This window comes from Lissotriton vulgaris, chromosome 3_2, assembly GCF_964263255.1.
Source record: "Lissotriton vulgaris chromosome 3_2, aLisVul1.2, whole genome shotgun sequence".
Taxonomy (NCBI): domain Eukaryota; kingdom Metazoa; phylum Chordata; class Amphibia; order Caudata; family Salamandridae; genus Lissotriton; species Lissotriton vulgaris.
The window spans coordinates 274063595-274089720 of NC_141690.1; the positions used below are offsets into that span (position 1 = coordinate 274063595).

Below are 26126 nucleotides of genomic sequence, written 5' to 3' on the forward strand. Positions count from 1 at the left end.
TCCTTTCTCTCTCTCTCTCTCTCTCTCTCTCTCTGTCTCTCTGTCTCTTCTGACTCTGACCCTCCTCTTTCTCTCTCTCCCCTCTCTCTCTTCTGTCTCAGACCCCCCCTCTCTCTCTGTCTCTTTCTCTCTCTCTCTCTTCTGTCTCAGACCCTCCCCTCTCTCTCTATCCTTCCCTCCCTTCCTCCTCTCTCTCTCCTCTCTTTTCTCTCTCTTAAGGATTATGGGATGGGTAATGGTTCAGGGTAGTATGGGTCTTAAAGGGTTTTTTTGCATTCAGGTTTTTCGTGTTCAGGAATGGATACGGTTAAATGGTAGTAAAAGTTTTAAAGGAGTTGTCAGAATCCATTGGTAAGTAAGGGTACAGGTTAGTAAGAGGTTTCTAGTGTTTGGGATGCTTAAGGGTATGGGTTAATAAGGGTTTTACTGGGGTTTTTAGGGTTCTGGAATGGCTAAGGGTATGGAGTAGATTTGATTACTTAGGGTCACACTTTACTGCTCACTAGGAAGGCGTCTCACACTCATTGTCACTTTGACCAGTCTCAAATCCTGCCTGGTGTAGTGTAACACCATGTACACTGTGTGATGTTGTACACGTTCTAGTAGTTGGGTTGTGAGGAGTCCAGGGGTTGGGGGAAGAGGAGGAGTCGTGACAGGAAAGGGGCAGTTCGAGTAGGGACAGGGAACAGTAAGGAGCACATGAATAAAGCTCTTGATAAAATAAGTTATTGTCTGTCGTTATTAGAACCAGGGCACGACAACTGGTGACGAGGATGGGATGGTGCAGTCTGCCACCCACAGAAACCCACAAAGAAGCGTCCCTGTCCCTAGCAGCGTGAAAGAAGAAAACACTGTTGAGACACGTGTGTCTGAAGTGGGTCCGCCGGCCAGATCAAGAGGCCAGCGGTAATTACCCCTGCTCCGCGACATGCTGGTCGCGTAGAGCCCAGAGGAAGAAGACGCCATTGAGCGCCGGGGTGTTCTGAAGCCAGGCGCTGGTTCGCGCCAAAGTGCGGCTCACTCCCGATGCGTGCAAACCGGCACGCGACGAATGAGAGGAAGTCGGGTGCCCACCCCGATCTTGCCCACTGCTCTGGTGCCCAAGGGGCGTCTGTAGTGCTGCCCAGGACGAGTGGAAGTGTCCTGACAAGGAGCGCCCGTGCGCGCGAAAATACCCAACTCACCCCCGATGCGTGAGAAATGGCGTCCAAACGACGAGCTGCAGCGAGGGGTTTTCCCTGATCGTACCTGGATGCTTTGAAGTGCCAGAAGCTTTGAGGGATCAAGGAAACGTGTCTGCATGCTGCAAGTATCCGCCGGTGAGTCCTGGAGAGCATGTGTGCCTCGAGAGAATGACTGAGAGTGAAGTCTGGTGGGGGCTGAGAGTTCAAGAACGGCGGCCATCTTAAAGTCAGGCAACTTTCAGGACAACCTCCATGTGCAAACCAATGGCGTCCATTTTGAAGTCAGGCAGCACAAGACCTAAACAAATAAGCATTGATAATTGCAAAACAAGCATTGACAATTGCAAAACAAGCGCTGGTGAGTGCAAGGACAAGTATTGATAAATGAAAACAAGCATTTTTAGTGCAAGTGCAAACAGTGACGACTGAAGAAACAAGCATTGGACATTGCAAAAAGCGAGCCCTAGCCAGGATACAGGTGCGTCGCTGACACTTCAACCCAGCCATGTCGAGCTCGCCGAACAGGAATGGAGGTGGTGCAGCGGTGGTTGCCCCTGTCGTACCCATCGTCTCACACCTGCGACCTCCGGAACCACTGACGCTGGTAGCGAGCGGAAGCATGGGCCTTCGGTGGCAGGAGTGGCTGGAAGACTTTGAGGACTACTTAGAAGGGTCAAATGTCACAGGAGACAGAGACAAGCTAATTGCACTCCGTTATCTAGTTGGCAAAGAAATTGGGAAGGTGATCAAAGAATTACCAACAGATGACAAAGGGACCTATGACAAAGTGCGTGATGCACTCAACAGAAAATTTGTTCACAAAAGAAATGTGGACTACGAGAGGTACGTGTTTCATCAGGCACGTCAGGATAAAGATGAAATGATGAGCACTTTTATATCGCGACTGCGCCGGCTGTCGCAGTATTGCAATTTTGACTCATTCTCAACGGAGGATGCCATCCGACTGAGAGTCATTGAGGGCTGTCATTCAGAGACGCTCCGAAGGAAACTGCTAAGAAAGAGCCATGATCTTGACGAGATTGAGGAAATGACGAGAGTATATGACCAGGCAGAAGAACACGCAAAAACCATGGAGACAGGGTGGGGCGAGAAAAAGGAGCAAGCATATTGGACTCAAAGCTCCAACACTCAGAAAAGATCAAGTGATCGTCAGAGAAGGTCTCGTCCAGCGTCCAGACACACACACCGAAGTCATCGACGATATGAATCGAGAAGGAGAGAAAAGAAGTCGAGTTACACCAAGAAACCAGAACGTCCACGGAAATGCTACCGATGTCGGTATGACTTCCCACATACAGACACCTGTCCAGCAATGGACCAACAGTGCCGGAAATGCGGGCGCAAGAACCATTTCAAAGCCATGTGTGGAGTGTACAGCATGGAGAGAAGGAAGGAGACAACCAGAACCTGACCAGAAGAAAAGAGACACCACGCAAAGGTTGTGCAAGACAGGGCACTGTCGTCTTCTGGCTCGTCACATTCCAGCAAGGAATCTCACAGATCTCAATGGATCAGAAGGTCACCGTCGAGGGAATCGAGGTCGACCTCTCAAGAGACAACATTCACGGATGAATACATATGTATGGTGGCTGACCCGGACCAGCTGAAAAAGTATCCTCCGCTAGACATCAAAGTAGGGACTCATGACACCAAATTTGTGCTTGATAGTGGGGCCTCATTAAATTACATGCCTGTGACCGAATATCACAAGATGAAACCACCGCCTGTCCTGAGTCCCGCGCATGTCAGAGTATTTACCTGGATGGCAAAGAAACCACTTCCCTGTCTGGGCAAGTTTGCAACGACGCTCAAGCACGAGTCCACAGCGGTACCCGCTTTCATCCACGTCATTGAGGGACCGGAGGCCGATTGCCTTCTCAGTCTGCCCACGGCAGAGAGACTCAGACTGGTTGAAATCATATACTGAGTTCATGACAATCCAGACATTGTCCGGAAATTTCCCAAGTTGTTCATTGGACTTGGCAAAATGAATAAGTGTCTGATTCGCCTGCACATCAACGACCAAGTACGCCCTGTTGCTCAGCACCCAAGGCGAGTGCCTTTCCACCTTCAGCAGGCAGTCGAGGACGAAATTCAGGAACTACTTCAAGTGGACATTATTGAAAAAAATGGATGGTCCCACACCATGGGTTTCACTGGTTGTAATTGTCCCCAAAAAGGGTACCCCAGAGAAAGTAAGGTTATGTGTGGACATGAGGCTTCCCAACACAGCCATAGAACGGGAACGGCATCCAGGGCTACATCTGAGTGATATGATATCGGCACTAAATGGAGCCAGGTTGTTTTCAAAGCTGGATCTCAACAAGGGATATCATCAGCTGGAGTTGCACGAAAGATCAAGATACATTACAACATTTGCCACTCATCTGGGTCTGTTTCGTTACAAAAGGTTGAGTTTCGGCATTTCCTCTGCAGCAGAAATATTCCAAGAGGTGATACGCCAGACCATCAGGCATATCCCAAATTCCCAAACTACAGTGACGACATTTTAGTATATGGATCAAACACACAAGAACATGACAAAGCCCTGGATCGAGTATGCCATGCTCTCTTGGAAGCGAATTTAACTTTGAATAAGGATAAGTGTGAATTCCATCAGTCCCTCTTAAGTTTTTCGGTCATGTGTTTTCCGGAGCGGGAATGAAACCCGACCCCGAGAAAGTAATTGCGCTCAACACCACCAAGAGCCCTCAAGACGTCAGCAATGTCAGATCATTCCTGGGCATGGCAAGCTATTGCTCCAGATATATCAAGGACTATGCAACGATCAGTCACCCCCTTCATGCCCTCACTAAGCAAGGACAACCATTTGTGTGGAGCCCTCAGTGTGAACGGGCTTTCCAAGAGCCCAAGCAAGTAGTGGAATCGGCGAACAATCTGGCCTATTTCAACACCTAGAGAAAGACTGAGATAACGGTGGATGCCAGTCCAGTGGGTTTGGCTGCCATTTTGGCTCAATACGACAGTGACAATGAGCGGCGTCACATTGTGGCATATCCCAGTCGCAGCCTTCTCCGACACCGAGAAGGCTTATTCTCAGCCCGAGAAAGAGAGCCTAGCAGTCGTGTGGGCATGTGAACATTTCCACGTGCTCATCTTCGGCAAACATTTCACCATGATCACGGATCACCAGGCCCTTGTCACCATCTTCGGTAACCCCAAAGCCAAGATGCCGCCCCACATTGAAAGATGGGGTCTGCGTCTGCAGGAATACACGTTCACCATCATTCATAAACCCGGGAAAGGTGAGAATCCGGCGGACTACATGTCCAGACACCCTCAGGCATCCAAGACTCACATCCGTCAATGGCTGAGGAATATATACACTTTGTGGTAGGTGTAGCCCGACCACCGGCAGTTCCATTAGAAGCGATCAAGGATGCTATGGCGCAGGACAATGTCCTTCAGAAGGTAGTGCGCCGTCTTAACACACATCGCTGGAAACACGATAGTGAGGACGAAGCGAGTGACCCCCAAATGCATCAGGAAATGCAAGCTTTCTGACATATCAGTGACGAGTTGTCAGCTACCTCAGAGGGGCTCCTGCTGAGGGACCATCGGATTGTCATCCCGAGGCAGCTCCGTCAAGGAGTGGTTAACCTTGCGCATGAAGGTCATCGAGGAGTGGTTGCCACAAAGAGAGCTTTAAGGGAAAGAGTCTGGTTCCCGCAACTCGATCAAATGGTTGAGCTCACTCTGAAGGACTGTCCCCAATGTCAACTGGTGAAGTCGGGAAAGCCTCCAGCTCCCCTTCAAATTACCTCGCTGCCCAAAGGGGTATGGCAGGAACTCGCCATGGACTTCTATGGACCCCTCCAATCAGGCAGGTATGTGGTGGCTATCATGGATGAATACTCGAGATTCCCGATAGCTCAATTTGTGTCTTCCACCAATGCCTCCAGCACAATTGCTGTGCTAGACGAAGTATTTGCAGCATGGGGTGTTCCCAAGGAGTTAAAGACAGACAATGGTCCTTCTTTCAATGGTCATGAGTTCAGTGAATTTGCAAAGCATTTAAACTTTCGGCATAGGAAGATTACACCGTTGTGGCCACAAGCCAATGGCACCATCGAGAGGTTCATGGCCACCCTGAAAAAGACTTTTCAACAGGCCACGTTGGAAAAGAGAGACTTACAAATAGCTCTAAACGAAGTTCTAAGAGCGTACCGGACTACCCCTCACGCCACCACCGGCAAATGTCCTGCCACACTGGGGCGACCCATCAGGACAAGGATCCCGACCTGGGAAGGGGCTCTGACACCGGTGTCCCCAACACGTATCCATCAAGAAACGGCAAGGGCTGACCAAGCGGGAAAGAACAGAATGAAAACACATGCGGACGCTAGACGGCGCGCCAAGTCTCCATCCCTTCAGACAGGAGACTGAGTCGTGGTCACACAAGAACAGACCAAGAAAACGGATTGTCGGTTCAAGGAAGAACCATTGATCGTCACTCAGCAAAAAGGCACCATGATCACCGCCGAGTCTGAGCAAAGAAGGATCACCCGAAATGTGTCTCATTTTCAGAAATTTACCCCGGGCATGAAAGAGACACTTGACAGGGATACAGCCCACCAAGATGCTGGCGGATTGAGTCAACCGAGTCCCAACCTGAGACCTGACAGGCCAATGGACTATGTGCCTGCAGATGCTGGAATGCATCTCCGACCATGAAGAGACATACTCAAGCCAAAGAGACTGATTGAAGAAATGGACTAGAACTAGTTAAATTTCTTTTGTTAACAAAGGGGGAAATGTGATGTTGTACACGTTCTAGTAGTTGGGTTGGGAGGAGTCCAGGGTTGTCCCTTCTGTTTGCTTTACCCCCGCCTCCCACATTTTCCGCTGTTGGGCAACCTTTCAAGATGCATGACCACACGTTTTCTTTTGACAACGAACATGCTTTTCTTGAGACATAGCCTACTACAACGTTTGAGATGGTCAGACACACATTAGATTTGCTTCACATGATCATTTCTGCCGCACGTTGATTTAAAAAATATCCACTTTATTTCAACTAGTTCAGAGCCGAACTGATGCATGTTTTTGTTAGAAAATTGCACTTTCCCTATTCCACCAATAATACAGCACAGTTCAAAGTAATGTCCTGGCGATTTTTAAACCGGTCTTATGGTTCACCATCGGCAAGTGCTCTGAAGTAGCTTTTATCCGCATTTTGCACAAAAGCAATTAAATCATTATTGCTGTAGAAAATGCCCCATGTAGCACACATCTAAAACTGTTTGATTCCCATACCCTGTCTGTTGTGCTGTGTGTTAGTTTTAGTGAAGTGCTTTTCCTGTTATAGGACCACTTAAAAACACTAAGAATAATTTTCAGCAGTTAGGCTACTTGGGTTAGATCAACAACTAGAGAAGTTATCCAGCCAGTTCTTAAATTACATTGTTGTTTTTGCTGCCTCGTAGTCCTAGGGCTGCGTGGGAGTGCCGAGGGTAACTTGGAGGAGTGGCTGCATATATTTATGGTTTACATTTTTATTGTAGGCCTCTGTAGCTTTTGTGAACTCGTGTGTGATATATCATGTTTGGTGAATAGTAGGCATGCCCTTCGATTATTCCCTCGTATGTGTCTTTTTGTTGTTTGTGCTTTGACTTTACAACAATGTGATGCAAGTTTCGTTTTTTTCCGAGGCTACATATAGCATCACTGCGTTTCATACGCAACTCTGGTGCTTGCTTCCTGTTTAAGAGTAGTACTGAAATAAGGGCGATAAAGCACACAAGTCGGGTGACAAGTTGTGTGTGTTTCCTCTCAACTGATTGAGAAGTGCCACTTGCTGGTATTTCTGCTTTATGGACGTTGTTGTGGACTCTTAACCAAACATGCAGAGATTTAATGCTAATCCACTCTTTCCTTTTGGGTTACATGGTGCGACCCACTAGAAAGGTTTGGATGCTAATATCCAGTTTTTATAGTTTCTAATACTTTGCGTTAATCAACATCTCTGCACTTCAGAAATGAAAAAGTGTGGCACAGAGAGATGAAACATTTTGTTAAAAGAACCACAATTTTGGCACGGAAGTGAAGATTAGAATGTGGTCTTCTGCTTTCCGAGCTGATGACAGAGCCACCATTTCTCTTTTACTGTTGCCCAAATATGTGGCTCTCAGTTTTCTGTGTCAGAAAGGGCCGGAATGATCTAGGAGGGACAAAAAACTTGGCCGACATACCTCGCTCATGGAACACATTGTAATTTGTAATTAAATAGTTTGCCCTTTTTGCGCCCTGTGTGTGCAATCTGACACTGGCTTTCTCTGTGCCTTTTTTGAAAGAGATGAACCACGCAGGCAGCGAGGATTGGAGACCACTAGCCTCCCTCAATGGCATTTAGCAAATAGTTCCCACATTTGTGTAATCAGTGGTAAGTGTGAACCTAGTAAAACACAAACAATTGAAGAAAGGTCTGAGGGAAAATTTAAAGACCTGCCCAGTTCGTATCCCCCTAACTGTAATCCTAACAACAAAAAGAACCGGGGGTCTATAACGGAGCTTCAAGTACTCCGAGCTGCTGCAAAACTCCTACATAAGTGAGTTAGGCGCTAATAGAGCTATATAAGTCTCTATATCAAAATGTGTGCCAGGACAAACCTGTCGAAGGACCTACTGAGATTGTTGGTAAGACCCGTACAGAGATGTGTTGGATTCCCATCAAATAGGTATGTAGATCAAGTGTTCTCATTTGGTCATCCAAAAATGGGGTTGTATGTCTCTTGATCAATGAGACCCATCCATCGCCCTTACTCAATTGGGTTGCACCATCAATCGCTAAGGTACCCATGAACAAATGATAAAGATGGGATCGAGTGCAGTGCAAAAATCAAAAGATGTGTGAGTTAAAAACAAGGGGTAAAAGGATCAATAGGTGAAAAACTCTAATGTAATTTGTCGCCTTCCACGAAGCTCGGGTCCTGCAATGAGACAACGCCGGACAGAGCGGGGCCTCCTTTTTATGTAGCTCTATTAGCGCCTAACTCACTTATGTAGGATTTTTGCAGCAGCTCGGAGTACTTGAACCTCCGTTATAGACCCCCGGTTCTTTTTGTTGTTAAGTGTGAACCTAGACCTCTATAAAGACCTGTAATCTAGCCACGCTCCTTGGCTAGAGCCAGTGTTGGTAAACCTCTTGAGAGGGTGCACAAGTAAAATTTCCTCATGACTAATTTTCATAAAGAAAGACTGGGAGGGAAGCAGCTTACCCTAAAAGGTACTTAACTTTGGCACAAATTGCTTTCCAAATGCAAAAAAAACACTCATCTATACAGCCATTAAAAGCCAACCTAAAAAAAGTTTCTGATAAATGGAATGTCACCAGATGCCCAATAATCTCCTGTCTGTAAGGTTACAGTTCTGTTCTCCCCACATGTGTCTTTCTCTCCTACCACTTTTTCTCTCCCCTACACATTGAAGTAGATTGCTCTGGTTTATGTTGTGCAAAATAAATTGAATATGTCCAACTTTGGTGTGGTGGTTTTGTGAGCAGTCACTGGACTGCTAAAATAGTTGACCCACAGTGACCACCAAACAGGCTTCACTTATAATTGTAAACAATCTGTGCCTCACACCCTTCTCAAGCCTGCATATTGGCAAGCCTTCTATCACCTTGCTGTTTTATGTTGTCACTTTGACCACTTCATAAAACTGGTTTCTGTGTAGTTGAAATTATGATATGGAAAGCAGCAAAGGTGTGGCCTTAGATATGTGGATGCACCGCCCTTGTATTGCTTGATTTTTGCCTCTACTACTAGGTGATTAAGTCTTTGCTGAGCCACTGCTTCTGCTAGTCAGACTCTCACAGTGAAACTTGTTTATTTTGTTCAACCTGAATAGTTTGCCTTTTTAGGTCGAGGACCGTCACACTGCGAAGCAGTGGGCGGAGCCAAAGAGTTAATGTTTTTTAGTTAGGGGGCTTGAACCCACCCCTGTTCTCCATTGGCTGGCCTCGTAATGCTCACCTATTGCCATTGTAAATGACAATACCATTTATTTATGTTTAAAAAAAATGTCATAAGCAATGCCAATAGCTCTACCTTTAATAATGCAGAGACCATTGCATTGTGTGAAAAATAAAGCAATTGATAATATAACCAGGGAAAAAACAGTATGAAAAGCACAACAACCAATTAAAAAGTACAAAGTTAGATTTATTCTTAAATGTACATCTTCATATTAAAAAACAATCAATACAAAATCTTGTAAACCAAATGATTAGAAAAAACAATCAATCATATATAAATAATGTATTTGTAACACATTTACACAAAAAGTATATATAGTAAAACAATGGCGAACAATATAAATATATTGCATTGTAAATGCTTGTTTAGTCGAGCGGCATGTTTCTCACAGCAAATGGTCACGAACACCCGTGTTACAAAAATCTTGCTGGGTATTCTCCTAGTATCTGAAAATGGCACTAGGGGTCGCCAATGTTCGCTCACGCTTGCCAACTTACTGTGGGTGAGCCGTTTGCGAGAAAAAGCTCTGCCACGTGGTGGTTGGTGAGCTTGGCTGGAACTCGTGAACTCCGCTGGCGGAGCAAAATGTATCACCCAACCCTAATGCTGGCACAGGAGATATCAACCAGGTAAATACTAACAAGAGGAAGTGACATCACAGAGAGGAAGGGAGGGCGAAATAGAGTTGCACAAAGTAATTGGGCGAGAAACATTGCACCAAAGCAGTCGCCAGGCCACTTGGTCCTGGAAGCGCCTGTCCTAAGACCCTGATTGGTCCAATGTAAAAGAGTGTTCTGGAAGGAGAGGGATGGAGAGGGTAGATGGTTGGAGAGTCCTGGGGGGCCAGTGTGAGGGTACAGGATATTCTGAAAAGTAAACTTTTGTGAAACCTTTCAAGTTTATCCTAGCACTCAGGTCTCTGTGTGTCTGTGTGACAAGATTTGGAGAAAAACTGTCAAAAAGTGATGAGTGTGTTGATGTCGCGCCGGGGGATCACTGTTACTTGCAGGCTAACGACTCCTGGACCAGGAAGATTGCTCAGGAGGTTGTGTGACCGCTGCAGTGTTTAGCCTGCAGATCACATGTTCCAATGGCAGTGAGGAAGCTTGGTGGGTTAATGTAGCTGCAGCACAATTGTGTGCATTTGTGTTATTGCGCTGCACAGTTATTTGTCTTTCATGTCTCGTGTGTGATATTGTATAAAGCTAACGCTGGTAGGCAGGAGGGCCTTACACAAACAACATATTAAAGGCAGCGGGGCGCCTCACACATGGAGCGCTGAGTACAGAATGGTATTGTGTGGGACCCACTGAATTCAAATTAAAAAACAAAAATATGAAGAGAAGGGAGGGATAGAAACATGCGTTTAAAATCCAAAACACATAATGTACATTCACTTCATGGAGCCAGCCCTGGTAACTTTTCAGTGATTTCTCGACCCGAACAGTCCTTCCTCTAGTTCTGCTCTTTCATTGCACTATGGTCTTTCCAGTTCTGTATTTAGCAGTTAATCTACTGCTTCACAAGTTCACTGAGTCCTTGGCTTAGTATCTTTTACGCTGAAGTCTCAATGCATTATGGTCATTGTAGTAGGTGATGTGATAACTGCTGCTTCCTGCCATCTTGCTTCAGTACAATTGTTTTCTCTCTGATCCATTATTTATTTGGTTCCATCTTCTTATGTTCTGCTTCAAGGCACCTCCAGAGCCAGAAGGCTTCAGTTTGCCTCACTCATTATCAAAGGCTTTACTAGGAAAAAATGTACTTTGAGGTTTGGTTGCTCTTTGTTGCAGACCCAATTGATTCCTCAGATCCCTCTTTTTAGAGAAATACCCTGAAAGTCAGAGGATTCACCCCGCAAGGAGATTAGTGCCTCGAATCGGGATGGACGTAGGGTCTGGGTAGGAGCGCTAGGAAGGTGTTAGTCTGGTTTCGAGTTTTGTAGAGACCCCCTGACCGACCAACTTTTTTGGTTGGAGATATTCGGAGACAGACCCACTGGTCTGATGTCACTCAATCAGAGGTTTGTAAAGTGCACTACTAACCCATGAGGGTCTCAAGGCGCTGGTGGGGGGGGGGGGGGGGTGGGGGGGTGGGTTCGGCAGCTCTGGCTCATACAAAGAGCCAGGTCATGAGGCTCTTCCTGAAGGTTTGCAGTGTGTTGGTTTGTCTGATGCGGGGGGAGTTGGTTCCAGGTCTTGGCCACGATGTCGGAGAAGGATCTTCCCCCTGATTTGGCTATGCGGATACGTGGTATTTCGGCCAGGGCAAGGTCGACGGAGCGGAGGTTCCTCTTGAGGGTGTGGAAGGTGATTCTTTTGTTGAGGCATTGGGGTCCGGTGTTGTGGAGGGCTTTGTAGGCGTGTGTGAGCAGCTTGAAGGTCACTCTTTTTTCAACTCTTAGGCCATTTTGTAATAAGTGTCTGTACAAACCCCGTCCTAATAATGTTATGCTTACAGAACTTTGTAAAGCGCTGTATTGTTAGTAGCAGGACCTTGCAGTGCTATGTGCCATAGAGGGACAACGGTGCTGATTTTCGAAGCTAAAGCTATTTCAGATGTTTTTAAAATAAGGTTTATGTTAAAAAAATGTTGACTTATAGACAATATAGTGCAATGTATGCTGGGTAGTGTGGTAAGATGTGTGAATTTGGAGGCTGCATGGCACGCGTGTGCATCTATCATACGCTTTTGAAGTCGGCTCGTGCGGCGCTCTCTGCGTCTGGGAGCTGGACTGTGTGAGCGTGTAACTGTTGACATGGTTCATTCATACACAATAAATGACATACATCTAACTTGAAACTGAACACCTTTCACGTCACGTCATACCATGGTAAAACCAGATTCTACTACCGGGATACTGATAACTTGGTAAAGCCAGGCCTACTTCCCCCAGCAACCCCCCCCCCCCCCCCAGCCCTACGTCAAGTAGAGTTCAGTGCAGCCTGCACTTAGTACCATCTGCTAGGCATAGCCAGGCCTACTTCCTCCAGCCCCCAGTCCTACGCCAAGTAATGTGCAGTGCAGCCCACAGGCCTGTGTTCGCCAGCCCCCAGCCCTATCTCAAGGAGAGTTTAGTGGAGCCCACACCTTGTACCATTTACTTGGCATAGCCAGGCCTGTGTTCGCCAGCCCCCAGCTCTATCTCAAGTAGAGTTTAGTGGAGCTCACACCTTGTACTGTTTGCTTGGAGTAGCCTGGCCTACTTCTCCAGCCCTGCATCCAGTAGAGTTCAGCGCAGGCCATATTGGGGAGAAGATGTGGTCTAACGGCTAGGGTGGTCGATCTCAAATCTGAGGAACCGGGTTCGAGTCTCAGCAATGACGCTCAACATCCTGTGATTCTGGGCAAATCACTTAATTTCCCTGTGCCTAACTAAAATGAATGTGTCCTCATGTATCGCAACTGGTGCTCATGTAAAGTGCTCTGACACCTTCAAGTCACGTTTGCGCTGTATAAAAATCCAAACAAAAACCAATTTGTGTTCCCTCCTCTCTTCACCTCATGGCTTCCGTTGATGGTTTCTTTCTTCTCTTTCAGATGCCTGCAGTTCCTGGTCCTTTACTTGCCGGTAAGTGGTAAGAGACAGTCCTGCATCAGCATCACTTGCTACTCAGGTGTGTCCACTTCCTCTTTGAGAATGAGAGTTCCCTTTCATGGCAGCTTCCTAAAGCTTGGGGTTGTTGGGGTGGCATTCCTACAGGTGGCTTAGCTCCATGTAGACCTTTGGCCTCCGCCTGTAGTCTCGGTGTCTGGTGCTCAGCCCTCAGGGAGCAGTACGAGGTTCTGCCATGACCCCTGTAAGGTCAATCTGAAGAGTGGCCAAGCCGACCTGTTGTTTTATCCTTCACAATTATGGCCAACAGGAGGGTTGTAGCTGTTTCTGGTGACTGTTCACCTTTTGTGGCTGTTTGTGGTGACTGTTCACCTATTGTGGCTGTTTCTGGTGACTGTTCACCTTTTGTGGCTGTTTCTGGTGACTGTTCACCTTTTGTGGCTGTTTCTGGTGACTGTTCACCTATTGTGGCTGTTTCTGGTGACTGTGCCACTGAAGTGTGGGTCAGTGCTTGCCTAGCGAGGATCCTACAGAGATGTACCCTGCAGCTTCTATGTGCATGGCTTTGCCTCTTTTCCTCCAAGGAAAGAGAACACATAACTCTTGACAGCAGGGGTTTGTGGTTGTAACTTTAATGCCCGCAGCCAGGCAGGGTACAAGATTCAGCACCTTCAAGGCACTCAGAGCATTATCAATATATCGAGATCACCAATTCAATCAATCAATCATAACACTTGTATAGCGCGCTACTCACCAGGCAGGGTCTCAAGGCGCTTGGGGGAAGGGGTCTGCTATTGCTCGAACAGCCAGGTCTTGAGTTGTCTCCTGAAGGCGAGATGGTCCTGGGTCAGCCGAAGATGGATGGGGAGAGAGTTCCATGGCTTGGCCGCCAGGTAGGAGAAGGATCTGCCGCCAGCGGTGGCTCTTCGGATGCGTGGTACGGCGGCGAGGGCGAGGCTTGTCGAACGTAGCTGGCGGGTGGGCGTGTAGAAGGTCAGGCGGTCGTTGAGGTACTTGGGGCCCAGGTCGTGGAGAGATTTGTGTGCATGGGTGAGGAGCCTGAACGTGATCCTCTTGCTGACGGGGAGCCAGTGCAGGTCCTTCAGGTGGCCGGAGATGTGGCTGCTTCGGGGGATGTTCAGGATGAGTCGGGCGGAGGCGTTCTGGATGCGTTGGAGTCTTTTCTGTAGCTTGGCTGTGGTTACGGCGTAGAGGGCGTTTCCGTAATCCAGTCGGCTGGTGACGAGCGCTTGGGTGACCGTCTTCCTAGTTTCGGTCGGGATCCATCGGAAGATCTTGCGGAGCATGCGTAGGGTGTTGAAGCATGATGAGGAGACGGCGTTGACTTGTCTGGTCATCGAGAGGGAGGAGTCCAGGATGAAGTCCAGGTTGCGTGCGTGGTCTGTTGGCTTGGGGGTGGCGCCCAGGGCGGGGGGCCACCAGGAGTCGTCCCAGGCGGAGGCGATGGTCCCAGGACGAGGACTTCCGTCTTGTCTGAGTTCAGTTTCAGGCGGCTGTTCTTCATCCATTCGGCGACGTCTTTCATCCCTTCGTGTAGGTTCGTTCTGGCGGTGGCAGGTCTCTGGTGAGGGAGAGGATCAGTTGGGTGTCGTCGGCGTAGGAGATGATGTTGAGGTTGTGCTGGCGTGCGATGGCTGCAAGAGGTCTCATGTAGATGTTGAAGAGGGTGGGGCTGAGTGATGATCCTTGCGGGACGCCGCAGATGACTTCGGTGGCCTCGGATCGAAACGGGGAGAGGCGGACTCTCTGTGTTCTTCCAGTGAGGAATGAGATGATCCACTCCAGTGCCTTCTCTTGAATACCGATGTTGCTGAGGCGGTGAACTAGGGTGCGGTGGCAGACTGTGTCGAACGCTGCAGAGAGGTCCAAGAGGATGAGGGCCGCCGTTTCCCCGTTGTCGAGCAGGGTTCTGATGTCGTCAGTGGCTGCGATGAGGGCGGTCTCGGTGCTGTGGTTGGCTCGAAAACCAGACTGCGAGGGGTCGAGGGATCCGTTCGTCTCGAGGAAGGCTGCAAGCTGTCTGTTGACGGTCTTCTCGATGACTTTGGCAGGGAAGGGGAGGAGCGAGATGGGGCGGAAGTTCTTGAGGTCGGTGGGGTCCGCTGTTGGTTTTTTCAGTAGGGCGCTGAGCTTGGCGTGCTTCCAGCTCTCCGAGAAGGTGGCGGTGTTGAAGGAGGCGTCGATGATGTCCCGCAGTTGGGGTGCGATGATGGAGTCGGCCTTGTTGAAGACGTGGTGGGGGCAGGGGTCGGTAGGAGATCCGGAGTGGATGGTGTTCATCGTGCGGGCTGTGTCTTCGGTGGTCACCGGGGTCCAGGAGCGGAGGGTGGTGGTGGAGGTCGTTGGTTCGGTGGTTGGGTGCGTCAATGGGGCCCCAAAGCTGTTGTGGATGTCGGCGATCTTGCGGTGGAAGAACGAGGCGAGAGAGTCGCAGAGGTCTTGTGAGGGAGTGATGTCGTTGTTGCCGGTGCTGGGGTTGGAGAAGCTGGTGGTGCTTGCGGGTGGCGTGCTTTAGGGCGGTCATGTTGTCTGTGGTCTGGTCGAGGAGCCAGTCTTTCTCGAGGGTGCAGCAGTTTTTCTTGGAGTCCTTGAGTTCGTCGGTGAACCAGGAGGCTTTCTTGCTTCTGGGTCTGCTGGTAGGGTTCTTTAATGGCGCGAGGTCGTCGGCGCAGTCGGTCAGCCACTTTGTGAGGTTGCGTGCTGCTTCGGTGGGATCCGTTGTGCTGTCTTAATACCTTAAGACAAGCACGTCATGAGGTGTTGTGTTGTACTGCTTTGCATTGTGTTATGTTGAGTTGGGTTTGGATTAATTGAATCGGTCATGTTGAGGTATGATGTGTTAGGGTTGTGTTCTGTTGAGTTGTGTTGTGCCTAGTTATCCTGAGTTTGATTGTGTTTAGTTCTGTTGTGCTCATCTGTGATGTGTTGAGGTTGTATTGCAGATGATTGTGTTGGGTTTGATTGTATTGGGTTGTGTTGAGTGATGCTGTGTTAGACTGAGTTGTGTTTTTATCAGTTGGTTTACTTTGAGCTGTGTTCTCTTGTCTTGCACAGTTTAGCGATGTGTTGTGATATTTTGAGGTTTTTTGTTAAGTTGAATTGTGTTGAGTTGCTTAGTGTCATGGTTTGTCTACACTGAAGTTGTGCAGTGTTATGTTTTATTGAAAGGCTCTTAATAGAGTGTGTTACGCTGCACACGGAGTCGTAATCGCTCATACCAGAGGGGTGTTCCACCAAGTGTCCACCTACTCCCCCACCGGACATTGCATCTGTATCCATCGACCGCAGCGGCCAAGACTCAGGGGCGTAGCTTCGGGTGAGGTGGGGGTGTGGGGTGTTACACCCCCCTAACCATGTATTCTGTAGTAAATAGTTGGATACAAGTGCTTTCAGTCGGGTATTGTGAGGTGTCTGTCGGATTTCACCTGGGATTTTTACACGCTCACACTGACAAAGACACACACACTCTCTCGTTTGTTTTAGAGGCTTTTAAAAATGTTGATAAGTTTACAAAATATAGTATATTAAATACCTCTAACAATCCACACTCCTTTTCGTCCCCCTCATGTCCTGCTTCTCATATAATGTATTCTATCAAGATTTGCCGGAGAGGTTGTTGGGAAATCGGAATAATCCTACTGACCAAGCTACGCCCCTGGATGACTGTCTCTACACATCCCGTGACATCAATCAATCGATCAATCAGGATTTATAAAGCGCTGCAAATTACCTGTGAAGGTCTCAAGGCGCTGTATACACATCACTCTCAGTGACTTGTAGGCTCAATCAGCTGACGTTGCACATCCGCACTGCGCCGGATGTGCGGAGTCAGCGCTGTGCCGCGCTTTGCGTCATTCCACGGGTGGGCATGACTCAGCATGGCACTCCGCAAGGTGCCAATCCCATGAATATGTGGTACCCCTTAACCTTTCCGCAAGTATTGAGGACTCGCCTGCAAGGCCAGCACTTGTCTTTAGCCTCACAAGGTGTGTGGGGAGTAGAACCTTCCAGAAGGCAAAGAATTAAATACAGGTTGGGGAACCAGAAGACTCAATAACACATATTAGCTCGCGCCACAGGCGGGAGGTGGGCACGGAGCTTATGGAGGAATACCAGCCTGTGCCCAAGAAACCCACAGGTAGTAAGTGATAATCACAGAAGTTGTCATTATCATGACTGCTGCTGGTTATTATAACGCGTGCTGCACTCAGCATCCTCCAAGCAGGCACAGCTCTGGGGTGGCAAGGTTCCTCTGGGCTCAAGCTGCCCGCATTAAGGATCCTGTCTCCCTGGGCAAGCTCCGGGGTGGGCGAGCTCCTCTGGGCTCACACTGCCCGCAACAAAGATGCTGTCTGCCTCAGTGGCAAGGTTTCTCTGGGCTCACGGTGTCCACATCAAGGATGCTCTCTGCATGGGCACAGCTCTGGGGTGCCAAGGTTCCTCTGGGCTCAAGCTGCCCGCATTAAGGATCCTGAAGTTAGGAGTGGGCAGGCAGTAGCGGCTCGTGGAGGGAGTGCTGCGGGGTGGTGGGGCAGGGGGGGGAGGAGCAGGGTGGGGGGTAGTAAACTACGGAATATGGCAAAACAGAGGTAAGTAAACAAATAAATAAACAAATTTCATTGCGAGCGCTGCATCGTATTTGGCAATGCAGTGCACGCAATGAAATTCATTTTATTTGTTTGTGTACTTACCTCTGATTGACCGTATTCCGTAGTTTACTACCCTCAACCCTGCTCCTTCGCCACCCCACCCATCGCCCGTAGCACTCCCTCCACGAGCCGCTAATGTGGGCAGCCTCCTCTGGGCTCGCAGTGCCAGCATCAAGGATGCTGTTTGCCTCGGCACAGTTCAGGAGTTCCTCGGCGTGTAAATATTCGGCACTGATTCTGTTTCGCTGGTCTATAGTCTCACCAGTGGTGAAAAGAGATGATATGGGACATGGTAAGAAAGGTACAGAAAGATCTTATAGGACAAGAGAAACAAAAGAGATACCACAAAGAATAGATCGAAAGAAATAAAATAAAAAGTCAGGGCCTCATTTACTAGTTTTTGACGCAGCGCAGCATGCAGGCACCGTGGTGCAAGGGTGTCTGCGTTGTAGGAATGATTGTTTTTGTGCAGGGAGGTGTTTCCCTCCTTCTGTGTGTGCAGCAGAACGCAGCACAGATAGAAAGAGGATAGCATTTCCCCTTGTTGCGCCTCCCCTGGGGAGGAGCAGGCTTTAGACGCATTCCCAACCTCACAAGTCCTGGTACATCTGGGAATGTATCAACATCCATGGGTGTTGAGTGGAAACCCCCACCGCAAGGCCGTAGACTGCCTCTTTGATGCAGAGTAAGGCAACGCAACGCAGTAACTTGAGCTGCGTTGCCGCACTCCATATGTACGAGGCCATGAAAGGCCACGCAAAGCGGCTTTGTTTGACCGCATGGATATGGGTCCGCACTCTGCGCTGCCGGTGCGTCAAAAAAAGTGACACACCGGCAGTACAACGGGCTCATAAATAATCCCCACAGTGTGACACAAAAGTGAGATAAGTGGACTGGCGGGAAATAAGTCAGGCAAGTGAAGATAAAGAGATAGAAAGAGGAAATATGGATTGAAAGAGGGAAGGAGGAAGGGAGGGGGTTATTTACAAGAGGCCTGCGCTGCCGGAGCATCCCTTGATGCTCCAGTGCTGCAGACCCCTTAATCATATCTATGAGGCGACGCAAAGACACTGGGCGGCTTTGCAGGGCCTCATAGCAATGAGCAAGGCAGGGCAGCGCAAGGTGCTGCGTTGTCTTCCTCTGTGTCGGGGCGCTCCATAGGCTTTGCAATGGGTGTTCCGTACACCTGTGGATTTTGAAGCATCCCAGATTTACAAGATAATGTAAACCCGGGGCGGCGCCAAAGCTTTACATCTCCACAGAGCAGACATAATGAGGAGACATGTGTCATTTCTCCTGGTTTTTCCTCTTTCCACGTGTGCTGCGTTCTGCTGCGCACATAGAACGAGGAGAAGGCCACCATGGAGGGTTTCTGTTCAGGAAGGAGCCCCTTCCTGCACAAAAACAATCCCGCCAACAACACAGACACTCTTGCACCATGGTGTTAAAGTGCCTGCATTGGCGCTAGACAGCAAATTGTGTTCCAGTTCAGGGGGAAAGGACAAGAATGCACTGTATCTTGTGAATATGGTGTAATCCTGACCTTTCGAATTGGCCTAGGGCAGCGCCACACAAAGACTTGCGACACTGCCTTTTGCCAATTCTTAGTAAATGATGCCCTTAAGGTCTCATTTACGAGGCCCCTTGTGCCACCCGAGCATCACTTTTTTTGACTCTTCAGCTGCGCACTGTGCTGGGCTATATTTACAAGGCCACGCAAAGCCACTCTGCGCGACTTTTCATGGCCTTGTAAATATGGTCCCTTTTCATGCCGTACTCTGCGTGAAAGGTGTGTTGCTCTGGGCGTTCCCATGCAACCCTCATGGAACTGACACATTTCCTGATTTACAAGGACTTGGAAACCTGAGAATGCGCCAGAATCCTACAGCTCCCCAGGAGGGGCGTAGGGGAGCACAACGAGGAGAAATACTTTTATTTCTCCTTGCTTTTTCCCCCTTTCCATGTGCATTCTGCAGCACGCATAGAAAGAGGAAGACACCTTTCATGATTGTTTATGTGCAATGTGCAGGAAGGTGTCCCTTCCTGCACAAAAACAATCCTGTCTGCAATGCAGACACCCTTGCACCACTGAGTAAGGTTTCCTGCGTTGGCGCATGGCAGCCTATTGTGCTCTAGCACAGGGGAGAAGGACAGGAATGAGCTGTATCTCAGAAGTTCTGTGTATTCAAAGCCTTTTCTTTTGACGCAAGGCAATGCAGCAAGATTCCTTGCGTCGCTGCCCTGTACCAAAACTTCATAAATGAGGCCCTTATTTATGAAGGCTTGCGCAGCCGTTGGGTCACTTTGTTGTGACACTGCAGCGGCGTAAACAATGCACCACACTGCGCCCTATCTACAAACTGATGCATCTAGACAAATGCGTCACTTTGTAAAGCCCTGCGCTACATTATATCTGTGTCAGATATAATGTATGCAGGGTGGGCGTTCCCACGAAAAAAAAGCCACGTAGGAGTGGTGCAGTGAAAGTCTATGAGATTTCACTGCACCACTCCTATGTCTTGGACTGCAACACCGCTGCCCTGCTGGACAACCTCGCCATCCTCGGACTCAAACAACTTGTGAACACCCCCACCCACTACGCCGGCCACACGCTTGACCCCATCTTCTCCTCCAGCAAGCACATCTCCTTCAGCCACTCCACCGGACTACACTGGACAGAGCACAGCTGCGTCCACTTCAACTTCAGGAGAACCACGACCCACCACCACCCGCAACAGGTTCCCCGCAGAAACAGGAGCAAGATCACCGCTGACCAGCTCATCACCACCCTCAGCCAGAACCCGCCCTTCAACACGACGGACCCCAACGAAGCAGCCCGCAACCTCACACAGTGGCTCACCAACTGCGCCGACGAACTCGCACCACTGAAGAATCCTCCCAGCAGACCCGGCAGCAGGAAAGCCTCCTGGTTTACCAACGACCTCAAAAACTCAAAGAAAACCTGCCGCACCCTCGAGAAAGCCTGGCGCCACGACCAGACAGCAGAACACATGACAGTCCTCAAGAACGCCACCTGCAAACACCACCAGCTTATCCGCACCACCAAGAAGACAACATTCAAAGAACGACTGGACAACAACACCCACAACAGCAAAGAACTCTTCAGCATAGTTAAAGAGCTCTCCAACCCCGGCGCCTGCAACAACGACATCACACCCTCGCAAGACCTCTGCGACTCACTCGCCTCGTTCTTTCATCGCAAGATCGCCGACATACACAACAGCTTCGGCGCACTGACCACGCAACCAACCACCGAACCAACGCCCCCCACCACCACCCTCAACACCTGGACCCCTATCAGCACCGAAGACACCACCCGCCTGATGAACACTATCCACTCCGGCTCCCCTACCGACCCCTGCCCACACCACATCTTCAACAAAGCCGACTCCATCATCGCACCCCACTCCGGAACATCATCAACAGCGCCTCCGCATCCGCCACCTTCCCGGAGAGCTGGAAACATGCCGAGCTGAGCGCCCTCCTGAAGAAACCCACCGCGGACCCCACGGACCTCAAGAACTTCCGCCCCATCTCGCTCCTCCCCTTTCCAGCCAAATTCATCAAGAAGACCGTCAACAGACAACTCTCTGCCTTCCTCGAGACCAACGGATCCCTCGACCCCTCACAGTCCGGCTTCCGAGCAAACCACAGCACCGAGACCGCCCTCATCGCAGCCACCGACGACATCAGGTCCCTGCTCGACAACCGGGAAACTGCTGCCCTCATCCACCTGGACCTCTCAGCAGCCTTCGACACTGTATGCCACCACACCCTGATACAGCGCCTCAGCAACACCGGAATCCAAGGAGCGGCACTGAAGTGGATCATCTTGTTCCTCGCCGGAAGAACCCAGAGAGTCCGCCTTCCCCCGTTCTGATCCACGGCCACCGAAGTCATCTGCGGCATTCTGCAAGGATCCTCACTCAGCCCCACCCTCTTCAACGTCTACATGAGCCCTCTCGCAGCCATCGCTCGCCGATACAACCTCAACATCATCTCCTAAGCTGACTTAACCCAGCTGATCCTCTCCCTCACCAACGACCCCACCACCCCCAAAGCCAACCTCCAGGAAGGAATAAAAGACGTTGCAGAATGGATGAAGATCAGCCGTCTGAAACTGAACTCAGACAAGACGGAAGTCCTCATCCTCGGACCATCTCCTTCTGCCTGGGCACCGCACCCCAGCCAACGGACCACGCACGCAACCTAGGCTTCATCCTGGACTCCTCCCTCACGATGACCAAGCAAGTCAACGCCGTCTCGTCATCCTGCTTCAACACCCTTGCATGCTCCGAAAGATCTTCCGATGGATCCCCACCGAAACCAGGAAGACGGTCACCCAGGCCCTCGTCACCAGCCGCCTAGACTAAGGGAACACCCTCTACGCTGGAACCACAGCCAAGCTCCAGAAAAGACTCCAGCGCATTCAGAACGCCTCAGCACAACTCATCCTGGACATCCCTCGCCACAGCCACATCTCGGCCCACCTGAAAGACCTGCACTGGCTCCCCGTCAGCAAGAGGATCACGTTCAGACTCCTCACCCACTCACACAAGGCTCTCCACAACACGGGCCCGAAGTACCTTAACAGCCGCCTCACACTCTACACACCCACCCGCCAGCTCCGATCCGCCAGCCTCGCCCTCGCCCCACGAATTCACAAATCCACCGTCGGAGGAAGATCCTTCTCTTACCTGGCAGCCATGACATGGAACTCCCTCCACACTCACCTACGGCTGACCCTGGACCATCTCTCCTTCAGGAAACATCTCAAGACCTGGCTGTTCGAGCAGTAGGGCCCCCTCCCCTCAGCGCCTTGAGACCCTACGGGTGAGTAGCGCGCTATACAAATTTCGTTGATTGATTGATTGATTGATTGATTGATTGACTACTCCGTCACAAACCTTACGCCTGCTACAATCAGGCGTATGGAGTGATGAAGAGCCTTTCACATGGGACTCGCCCATGTGTAATGACACATTGCTGGACAATGTACCGAGATTTCTGACGTTATCTGCGCAATCCTTGTGACATGGAGCGCTGTAGTGTAAATATCGGTACAAAAGGGGGTGGTAATGGACGGAGCATCTGAACCAATCAAACACTCACACCCAGTCAAAAGATCTGGGTTTAATCCATCACCGTTCTTTAGCCCACTCTGCCACCCCAGTTCAGACATGGCTATATGCAAATCAGTCTGACCCTGTGCCTCATGGGAACAGTCCAGCCCGAACTGCCAAGCCATGCCTTCCCTGGACCGGAAACAAGCTTCAGAGGACCGGTTTCTGGCATTCCAGCCATTTTCAGCCCGGCTTGCTTGAATCCAGTGGCAAAGTGAGCAAGGGACTCACGTCTGAGCATACCCTGCCACACTTGTGGCGGCCAAAAGCGGTACAAAAGGGGGTGGTAATGGGCGGATGGATTTAGGCCCAGATCTTTGTACTGGGGTGAATGTAAGACATTGTTCTGCATTCTGTCCATCAACTGTGTTTTTTGCAATTTTCACCCCGAGTGGGCTGGGTATGCCCAGACGTGAGTCCCAGGCTATCCACATCACTGGAGTCAAGCTATCCAGGCTGAAGAAGGCTGATAGCCAGAAACCGGTCTTTGGATGCTTGATTCCGGTCTAGGAAAGATATGGCTTGGTAGTTCGGGCTGGACTGTTCCCATGAGGCACAGGGTCAAGGCTGATTTGCATATAGCCAGTGTCTGACCTAGGGTGGTGTGGAGAGCAAAAAAACGATGGATTTAGGCCCGGATCTTTGTACTGGGGTGAATGTAAGACATTGTTCTGCATTCTGTCCATCAACTGTGTTTTTTGTAGTGTCAATATGGCACATTCATGGTGTCGCAAGGAGGGCAAAATTAAAAGTGTCCCATTGCTGTTGCGGGGAATTTGGAATGGCGGCCGAGAGGAGGAGGCTGTTCTGCACCAAAGGTAAGGCTGTGAGGATTCACGATTGAAAGAGAGAAGGGGTTCATTCAGGGCCAAAGGGGGAGATCTGAACTGAAGGAGGAAATTCTGGAATTAAGAATAGATGGGGAGGGATCAGGACAGAAAGTGGGAAGAAGTGTCTATTCAGGGGTGAAGGAGGGAAGAGGAGTTGTAGTAAGGATAGTGACAATTCAGGACTAAAGAATTGTTAGAGGGAATTATGGGTTAAAGAAGAATTTTCCTGGTGAAATTCTTGATCAAAAGAGAAAATTCTGGACTGAAGAAGAGAATTCTGAATTGAAGAAGAGATCAAAGGGATTTAGGTGGAAAGAGGGAAGGAGTAAATTCAGTAATAAAGAAGAGGTTGAGGTAATTTAGGAATGGAATTTAGAATTGGTAGTGGGAGTTCTGGATTGAAGGAGGGGATTCTAGATTGAAGAAGAGATGGAGAGGATTCTGGAGGGAAGTAGGAAATGTATGATTAAATGAGGGAGTTCACAATGAAAGATATGAATTCAATTCAGGATCTGACTGTACCACTAGTGTGGTAGTAGCACCTGAACCACCTCTGCCACCGCGCCTCTTTGGACCCATCTTGGCCAGCTGTGACAGCCGGTGTCGAATGATGGAGTCCATCGGCTCCAGATGCTGCAAGGAAGGGATGAGGCCTGAAATGCTGCTTCACATACAGCCGACACCGACCCACTAGCGACTACCTGCTCTAATGCACCACCAAGCTGGAGAGGGGGAGGTGCAGTACCTGACCAGCAGCCAGCCTGCCCCCTTTCCACGGTGCATTTAAAACACAACTTGTATGTGCCCTACAGTCCTATCAGGCACCAGGGATGCTGCATGGTCCACACAACACCCTTGAGGGCCTTGGCAGCTGCAGATAAGAGGCTGGTTCCTCCCAGCTCTCAAGTCCAGACTGGCCCATAAGACCCCATGAAAGAATGGTGACTAGGGACTACAAAGAGTGCAGAACGCTGCAGCCCGGCTCATACTGAATCTGCCTCAGCGTGCGTTGATGGTGGCTGCGCTCAGGCAGCTCCATTGGCTCCCTGTCGATGGCGGCTGCGCTCAGGCAGCTCCATTTGCTCCCTGTCGATGGCGGCTGTGCTCAAGCAGCTCCATTGGCTCCCTGTTGATGGCGGCTGCGCTCAAGCCACTCCATTGGCTCCCTGTAGATGGCGGCTGCGCTCAGGCAGCTCCATTGGCTCCCTGTCGATGGCGGCTGCGCTCAGGCAGCTCCATTGGCTCCCTGTCGATGGCGGCTGCGCTCAAGCTGCTCCATTGGCTCCCTGTCGATGGCGGTTGTGCTCAAGCCGCTGCATTGGCTCCCTGTCGATGGCGGCTGTGCTCAAGCCGCTCCATTGGCTCCCTGTGGATGGCGGCTGCGCTCAAGCCTCTCCATTGGCTCCCTGTCGATGGTGGCTGCACTCAAGCAGCTCCATTGGCTCCCTGTCGATGGCGGCTGCGCTCAAGCCCCTCCATTGGCTCCCTGTCGATGGCGGCTGTGCTCAAGCAGCTCCATCGGCTCCCTGTCGATGGCGCCTGTGCTCAAGCAGCTCTATTGGCTCCCAATGAGACAGAGGTCCTCATTCGAGGCCTTGTGTTACTGTCACAAGGCCTTGGATAACAAAGGTCCACGATGTTTGCAACCATTTATCAGACCTTATGTACCGCTGAGGAACCTTAGATCAGCACCGGAGATGCTGGCAATTGTCCCCATATTTAAGAAAGTGCGCATGACTTGAGTGCATTTGGCTACTGGGTACTTAAATTGCGGAATTCTCAGACTTTAGCAGTTCATCAGACCAAGATAGAAGACCGGTTCAGGGAAACAAGTAAAACATGTTTATAAGCTCAGGGGGTTTGATAACGGCATTGAGGCTGGTGACACCGGTCCCTAGCGCTGAGACACCTCAAATGATGTACTTATGCGCTTTAGAAATTGCATTATTATCATTGTTAATACTCGGGGTAGGTGAGGAACTTCCAGCAACCACCTACATCTGGTTGAACAGACCTTGTGCAGAACAAGCTTCAAAGCGGTTGAGGGAGCTCCTGCCTACATTGAACCAGTGCAGCACGTGCCGCAGCACTAGAGTAGACCCCAGGGCTAAGAGTGCTCGCTGGGGCTCCAGAAGCCTCACAGAACAACACAGCATCACTGCAGATGTGAGGAGGGTCAACACCAATCCCAAAGGAGCATTCTCTCACCTCCAAGACCAACTCTACCTCACTGAGGACAAAAGACCCCAGACTCACAGTCCGAGCGAGAGTGTCCTCCGGGATGTATCCTCACCATCGCTTGCTTCACGGGGCTCAGAAGAAGTGTCCTGTGATGGTTTGGATAAGGCTCACTCATGTAGGGAGACCATGTCTCAAGAGTGAATCCAGTGAAACCGCCCAGTGAAAGATGCCCACAGCAATGACGGAGTCCTGCGTCGCAGAGACAGGAACGAGCACACCGCTGATGAGAGGGATGAAGGCACACCGGATCCAGGTCCTCCAACATCACTGCTTTCTGATCATGGTGCAGCACCCACTGGTCATGGAGCCTGACCAGGCAAACCAGCAGACTGCCAATACAGCCCCGGGATGGGCAGCACAGCCTCCACCCTCAAGCGGAGACCATGAATGCCGGACATCGGTGGCCAAGACATCAACCATTTCTAAAGTTTCAAAGGTTATGGCAATCCACCAATGGATTTACCACCTCAGGCATTTCACAGC

At 49.9% G+C, this 26126-nt stretch overlaps 1 protein-coding gene across 1 annotated transcript in view; it reads left to right on the forward strand.

Annotated features, from left to right (window-relative positions):
• The first annotated feature begins 5021 nt into the window (after positions 1 to 5021).
• The window catches only part of LOC147725677 (fibroblast growth factor 18-like), a 50116-nt gene continuing 29011 nt past the window's right edge, over positions 5022 to 26126 (forward strand). The window contains exons 1-2 of the mRNA XM_086964479.1: positions 5022 to 5389; positions 12743 to 12773. Of these exons, the coding sequence (XP_086820605.1) occupies positions 5022 to 5389; positions 12743 to 12773 (399 nt within the window). The remainder of the gene's footprint in view (positions 5390 to 12742; positions 12774 to 26126) is intronic.